This window comes from Podarcis erhardii (assembly GCF_964252035.2).
Source record: "Podarcis erhardii genome assembly, chromosome: 1".
NCBI classification, from domain to species: domain Eukaryota; kingdom Metazoa; phylum Chordata; class Lepidosauria; order Squamata; family Lacertidae; genus Podarcis; species Podarcis erhardii.
In genome coordinates this window covers 87,059,207-87,066,329 of record NC_138497.1, presented here as the reverse complement: position 1 = coordinate 87,066,329, position 7,123 = coordinate 87,059,207, and the positions used below count along the sequence as shown (strand labels likewise).

Genomic DNA, 7,123 nt, shown 5'->3' with positions numbered 1-7,123 from the left:
GGAGGTGCAGCTGAGTCCCTGTTGCGCTCTCTCTCTCTCTCTCTCTCTCGCTCTCCTCCCTTCAGGACAGGTCAACAGAGGGTAGCCTCAGCCACCTTCTCCCTCAGCCTCAATGGGATGCTTTGTGGGAGCCCTGCAGTTCCTTCAGGCATCAGCAAGGCTTTGCAAACCAACCGCCCCAGCTTCCTTGTCCCTGATTGTGTTTTACAGTTATGAGCCTCGCCTGCGTAGGAGGCATCTAGCAAGGGAAGGCGGCCAACTCCGACTGGAGACGGAGATAAAAATCAGGTTTGCTTAGGGCTGAAGGCAAGCAGCCATATGCAACAGGGGCAGGGACGCTGCTGCCTCCTTGGCTCTGCAAATTCACTCCCCACCCCCACCCAAGAGGGTTTTTAAAAGAATGAGCTAGAAAGTCTGTAGGATGCACAGTGTGTGTGTGCTTTCTTACAGCTGGGGAGGCCCCCCTTTGCAACTCTCCACCAGACAGGACATATCTCGACTGCGATGTGGCTGCAGAGCACGGGGTCAAGGGCCAGGCCCACTTGCTCCGTGATTATTAAGCACACTGTCCCGAGGCTTCTTGGAAAACGCTTCTCTTTGATACTGTCTTGTAGGCACTTCAAGCCCTAATCAGCCCAGCCCACTTGAAAGGGAGACACGCAACTCTTTGGGGACTGGGCCTTGTCACTGCCAGGATCTTCCTGATGAGAAGGACTGGGCTGCACTCTCACTGATATTGACCTCGGCCTGTATGTTTTGCAAACTGGGGATGTGCTCTGCAAGGTTTTAACCCTTTCCTTCTTTAGAACCTAGGTATCAACGAGGAATGAGACAAAAACAAGCAGCAGCAACCCACACAGCAGCAACCACTGAACCATAGCTGATGATGGAATTCAAAGCACTGGTTTGTCATCATGCCCACCCAAGCAACATGGAGATAGCGGGAATCTTGAGGACAGTCATCTGAGATATTTATGGCAGGAAATCACCAGTATGTGCTGCTGAACAGCCACAAGTGCAATGAATAGCAGCTGCAGGCTGCCATAGTCTTGGGGTGTTAGTTCATTTGCTCTATCTCTCTCTGAAAGGCAGCACTCTGTTTCACAAAGAGAACCTGAAAGGAAACCAGGAGTTGACAATTAAGCAGTGAGAGGTGTGTGTGTGTGTGTTGTGTGCAACAGTATGAAATGTGTGGTTCTCCACCTCCCTCTGGTGGCTGTTCATAACATAAGAACCCTGCTGGATCACTTCCCACTTGTGGTTCTCAGAGGCAGCTGGTATTCAGAGACATACTGCTTCCACTACTACAGATGCTGGCCTCTGATACTTAAGAAAGAGAAAGAGAAATTGTTGCTAGCCCTACTCTGGGGCCCTTAAGCTGGTGGATTAGGGTCCACCGCTGGACAGCTTCTTGAATGCAACAGCAGGAAAAGTGGATCCTGAAATGCATGTTTGGGATGAAGATGGGTCTCTGGAAACCAGAGTTCTCTTATTTATTTATTTATAAAAAATATATGGTATTTATATATCACTATACAGAGGCATACCTCGGCTCCCTTGCACCTTTGCCTTTGGCAAGGAGCTGTATTGTTGCCTCTGAAGCAGGAGAAAACATGGACCAGAAATTCAAAAAGCTTGCTTTTTGTTGCCTTTTGTGCTCTGTCCATTACTTCCTCTGTGGCCATTGGAGTTGGGTCTGTTCTCTTCTGCCTCACCACCTCCTCTATCAGTCCATCCGTCTGCCTGCCTGCCTCCACTCACCACTTTCCATTCTGCCTCCCTCCCTCCTTTCCTCCTTCCTTCCTTCCTTCCTTCCTTCCTTCCTTCCTTCCTTCCTCCTTCCTTCTTTCTCAACTTGAGTGGCATTGACCAAGAGCATAGCAAGCAAACTGTACCTTCTGTTTCTCCTAGCAGCAACCGCTAGAGGGATACAGAGAATTACACATTTTGAACAGGTAGGTAGCCGTGTTGGTCTGCTGTAGTCAAAACAAAATAAAAAAATTGTATCTGAAGAAGTGTGCATGCACACGAAAGCTCATACCAATAACAAACTTAGTTGGTCTCTAAGGTGCTACTGGAAGGAATTTTTTTATTTTGTTTGGACTATGGCAGACCAACACAACTACCTACCTGTAACTAGAACTATGGAAGGCACCACATTGAGCTGCATGAAATGGAAGTCCATCAACCTCACCAAGAAAAAAAATCAGTGTATCTGAAGAAGTGTGTGCATACGAAAGCTCATACCAATAACATTTTGAACATTGAGGCACTATATAGTGTTTGGTCTTGTTTTCAATTATCAGAGTCTATTTTATGTTAGTGGCTATAATTGGCTTTGAAAGCCAAGTCAGGTAAAAATAAACAAACAAAGAGAAGAAAAGCAGAAGAATAAACACAAACACTTTCCCACCAAAGCCCTAGAAATATAGGTTGCAAGGACAGGTCTACCACAAAGCAAGCAATATTAAGCAGGTTTTCTCAGGTGACAGATTCGTTTTCCTGCCTCCAACCTCCATTTAGTTTTTAAACTAGATAAATCAGTTCCATTCAAAAGGGAAGGTATGGGTGTCTTCTTCATTTTTTCATTTCTCATGCAAAAAATTGTAAGACCAGAGTTTACATTCTCTGCTGTAACTACACTAGTACTGTATTGCATTGTCTGAAGCAGGAGTGCTAACATCACAATTTTTGTATGAATGATGCATTGTTGCTGCCCTCTTGTGGATGCACCACTTCAGTTGAAACATTAGGCTTTCTGCCCTAAAATTGAAATACAATATGAAGTGAGCTGCCTCTCCCATGGAAATTCCTCAAAATGGGAAAATGAGATCTCGGTACCTGCATAATCTGCTTTCACAGAATAGTCCCTCAAAGGCATTTACCCTAAAGGTGCATGCTTAAAAGTGGTTGACTCTGAACTGGCAGTGAATGTGTTGCTTTCTCTCAGTGCAAATGACATGAACATTGTAATTTAGAAAATGAGACCTTTCTGGATAAAGAACTAAAGGAATTGATTCAACTGCCATGCCAAGTTTGAAGACAGGCATGTAAGACAGCAATTAATCTGCCGTGATGATGCCACTCCTGCCAATAGAGCCATCACCATGTTTGACAACAAGGGGCACCAGCCAATCGCTAAGCAAAGGGCTGTGATGCATAAAATACTGTACATGGAATGTTATATGGAGGACCAGCATAAAAGACAAAAGCACGAAACAGTAGGTATGGCTGACCTCAGCATGGAGATGTACAAACAGGCAATACTGTGCTTTGCCTGTTGTGCAGTTGTTGGAGGTGTAGCACCTTTGAATGAAGGAAAGAAACTTGGCAGACTTTCCCATTGATTGACAGACTTGTACATCTTTAGCAACCTTTATTAACTGTCTCCCACACTTAAAGAGGTCTGCAGTGCCTGGACTTGTTTCAGGCTCAACTTCATCAGTAAATTCAGTAAAGTGAAATAAACAAACAAACATGAAATAAACTTAGAGTAATCCAAGGTGTGGTCCCTGCTTCTCCGCTTGGCTCATTTGCATCAGGCCTGGGAAAGCACCAACTAACCAGCTACAAAGGTTATTTCTGCTAGAGATCATCAGGGTGGGACCTTGTTCAGAGGTGGTTGCTGGACTCAACGTATGCTTTTTGTACTGCTGCTTGAATGATGTTCTTCTGCTTCTTTTGTTGTGTCCTATTATGGATTATTAGGAGATGGTTTAATCTTAGTGTATATGCATATGAGCTATGTTGATCAGTCTGTTATTTGTACATCAGTCTTCTTACAACGTGTAACTTGTAGTGAACTGCCATGAAATAATATGTTTTATTTCGTAAACTTTTCTGATCATGTGAGCAGAATGCTGCTTTCCATGGGGAAATGGTATACAAATAAGCTATGATGAAATCAGAAGAAGGAAGAAACTGCACATACACCCCAACTCCTTAATTCTATGCTCAGCCTACATGTTTGCAAATAAAAGCAAGTCTTACAATAGGCCTCCTTCCAAAGAGAACGCAAAACTATCCTGGCTGCACCCCTGCACCTACTTGGAGAAGTGGGATGAGCGTGTTTAGAGTCCTTTTTGGCAGGGGTAGCTAACCTGCAGCTCACCAGATATTTTTGGGCTCCCAGTATGGCCAGTGGTCAGGGATGATGATAGCTACAGCCCAGCAACAGCTGGAGGGCCACAGGTCTAGGTACCCAGTGGAGGCTGCTCCATTAAGTTGAACAGAACACTTGCAATAAAAGAAAGTGTTGCTTTAGTTTGGTTTAGATCTATGTTCTCAGGTTACATACACACATCATTCAGGCACATTATTTCTGGGCAAGTACCTGGTACATCTCTAGCAAAAGATTCCCCTCCTCTCTAGGAGTTGTGTTGGTAAGTGCAGAAGAGGTTCACTTACAAGGGTTCCCAACAGTCACATTTGTTAACATATTTAACAGACGCATGATTGGGAGTGGAGGTGGGAGGATGACAATCTGCAGTGAGAGATGTGATGATGGAGATACTCCACCTGTTGTATTTCTGCCTGTTGTGCATATGTTTAAATTACAGGCGCCCTCCTGGAACAAAGGTGGAAACTTTGATTATTATAGGCTGGGCAAGTTGCTCAAGTTCAAGGGACACCCCAGAACAAAGGTTGGCCCTCTAAGGATGTCCTTGAGCCAAAATATCTGATAAGGGAACTTAATAATTCCCGTGGCTAATTATTAAGTCTGCGGAGTAGCAGGAGTGCTGGGAATACTTCCGTACAGGAGCTGGCTCTGGTGGACTGGAACTAACATATCCGCAGCCGCACCTACTTCAAGGATCCCACTAAATCTGCTTTCATTGTCGGGTCTCAACTCTAAACGAGGAAGAAATTTCTCAAAGAATACTACCCTTGGTTCAACTGCAACTGAGATCCTGGAAATAATGGAACGTAGCCAATAGTAATTTCTGAAACAAGCACAGAAATATTCATTAACTACTGGAACATTATCATTATCTTTTTTTTTTCAAATAATATTTATTCAAATTTTAAAGGTTACAAAAAGAAACAAAAAAGAGAACAAACCAGTACATAAAAGCGAGTCACATCCAAAAAAAATGAAAAAGCAAAAAGAGAAAAAAGAAAAAAAGAAAAAAAAGAATCAAACCTTTACATATTTTTCTTTCTTTAACTTATTTCCTTGACCTCCTCACACCTCCCCTCTTTGTATTCTAGTTCAGATAGGTGTTCAGCAAATCCTTCATCTTTGTTTTTATTCTAATAATTTATCTTAATATACTGAAATTTTACTTTCTCTCTTTCACCAATTATCAATTATCCATCCATTTTTACTTTATTTAATCTTATTTCTCATTAAAACTGATATATTTAAACTTATTCTCTTAAGACGTTTCCCCTAGGGTCATAAAAATTTCATTCCAACGATTTTTCCATCTCTCATTAAAAATTTCTTAAACTTTTAAAGTCTCAATATATACACTTTAAATTCCCAATTTTTCTTCCACCATCTCCCCTCCCCGGTCTCGGCCCCTACCAACAGTTCCATCAACCTCCAACAGTCCATCAACCTGGAGATCTTAAATCCGAGGCTCTTAACTCTTCTTCATGTCCCATCTGCCGATCTTCTTGATAGTCTGGAACATTAGCATTATCACTGCAGCTTATTGGGAGAGGTGAGGCAGTGGTGAAGTTGGCATGGTGCAAACACACCAGCAGAGCTAATTCGGTGCTCCTACCAGTGTGTTTGCACCACAAACCCTTCATTCCTTCCCCTCCCAATAAGATGCAGCAATGCTGGTGACAGGAGGTCAGGGAAGTGCCACCACCCCTTTGCCTGCTAACCAAAATTTTAGGCTTGTGCCTCAAGTGCTCTGGCACAATAAATCCACTTTAAAAACCCACAACTTTTGGCAATTAGGGCAGTGACAGGCAAGTGCACTAAAAGTGTGGGATAAACTTGATTAACGTGAATACATATAAGCACTGCACAAACCAGTCAGGATGAATGCTCTTCCCTGCAAACGATTCAGAAAGTTTCTGGCAGAAACGCAAAATAAAGGCCGAACACAGCATATTCTATTTATGTTTGTTTTTGAACCATTGCTCCGCCCCCAAGTGTTTAGCTGTGAGCCGCCTTGAGTCCCTGTCAGGAAAAAAGACGGGATATAAATAAATTCAATAATAACCTTCACTCCAGTTTTGTGCAAGCAAAAAATCATTGGCGGCGTGCAATAAAAAGGGCGCCTGGAGGCGGCGCCGCCCCCCCCCCCCCCGCGATAAGCAGTGCTCCCAAGCAAGCAACTCGACACCAAATCCAGGGCACCGCTCAGGATGTGAAGTGGTTACTTCGCTTCTGCTTTGTCCCGTAACCATCTGCTGCAAAGCGCAATCGCTTATCGTCTCCAGCGCAGAAGGGCTCAGTTGGATACGAAGGTTAGTTGCCTTTTAAATTTTGAAAAGAGGGTATGCAGTTACCTTTCCCGCAAAAGAAGCTTTTCCTGAAATACGCAAGCAGCTCCCGGCTCCTCCTCCTCTTCTTCTTCGCCTTCTTTAGGTCAGTCCCGCCCAGCTGGCCCCTCCCTCTCCCTCTCCCTCTCCTCTCCCTCTCCTCCCCCGCCTGACTTTCAGTCCGCGGGAGCCATGACGAAGTTGGGAGGCTTCTCCGGGAGGCTGCTGCTGCGGCGCTGCCTGGGGTCTCAGCCAGGGTCTCCGTGCCCCGATCTAGCTGGCAGAAGCGCATCCAGCGCCGCGGAGGCAGCTTCGGTCTCCCGGCATGAGGAGCGGCTGAAGCGGCCGGAAGAGTTGCCCGGGCCGGGGATCCTGGGATCCATCTATTGGCTCTTCGTGAGGGGCTATTTGCTCCACACGCACCGCCTGCAGGTGGGAGATGGTCGACGGTGGGGCACCTCGGGCAGTGGGGACGGGCAAGAGGGGCCATATCCCAAGGGATCTTACCTGGTGATCTCACCTGGCGTCGCCAAAGATCCCAGGTATATTCATGCCAGCTGAGCCAATCCGGAGCCAGGGACGTTGCCAGGTAGAATTTATATGAATCTATTCCTCTGGGAAGATGAGACTTAAGGCTGACGTCCTGCCAGCACTGTTGCCCAGTTGCCCTATAAGGGAA

The 7,123-nt window shown here is 45.2% G+C and overlaps 1 protein-coding gene across 1 annotated transcript in view; it reads left to right on the top strand.

The window, feature by feature from the left end:
• Positions 1–6,599: 6,599 nt before the first annotated feature.
• CYP27A1 (cytochrome P450 family 27 subfamily A member 1) overlaps positions 6,600–7,123 on the top strand; it is a 10,763-nt gene continuing 10,239 nt past the window's right edge. Inside the window, exon 1 of the mRNA XM_081879336.1 lies at positions 6,600–6,876. Within this exon, the coding sequence (XP_081735462.1) occupies positions 6,637–6,876 (240 nt within the window). The 5' untranslated portion in view covers positions 6,600–6,636. The remainder of the gene's footprint in view (positions 6,877–7,123) is intronic.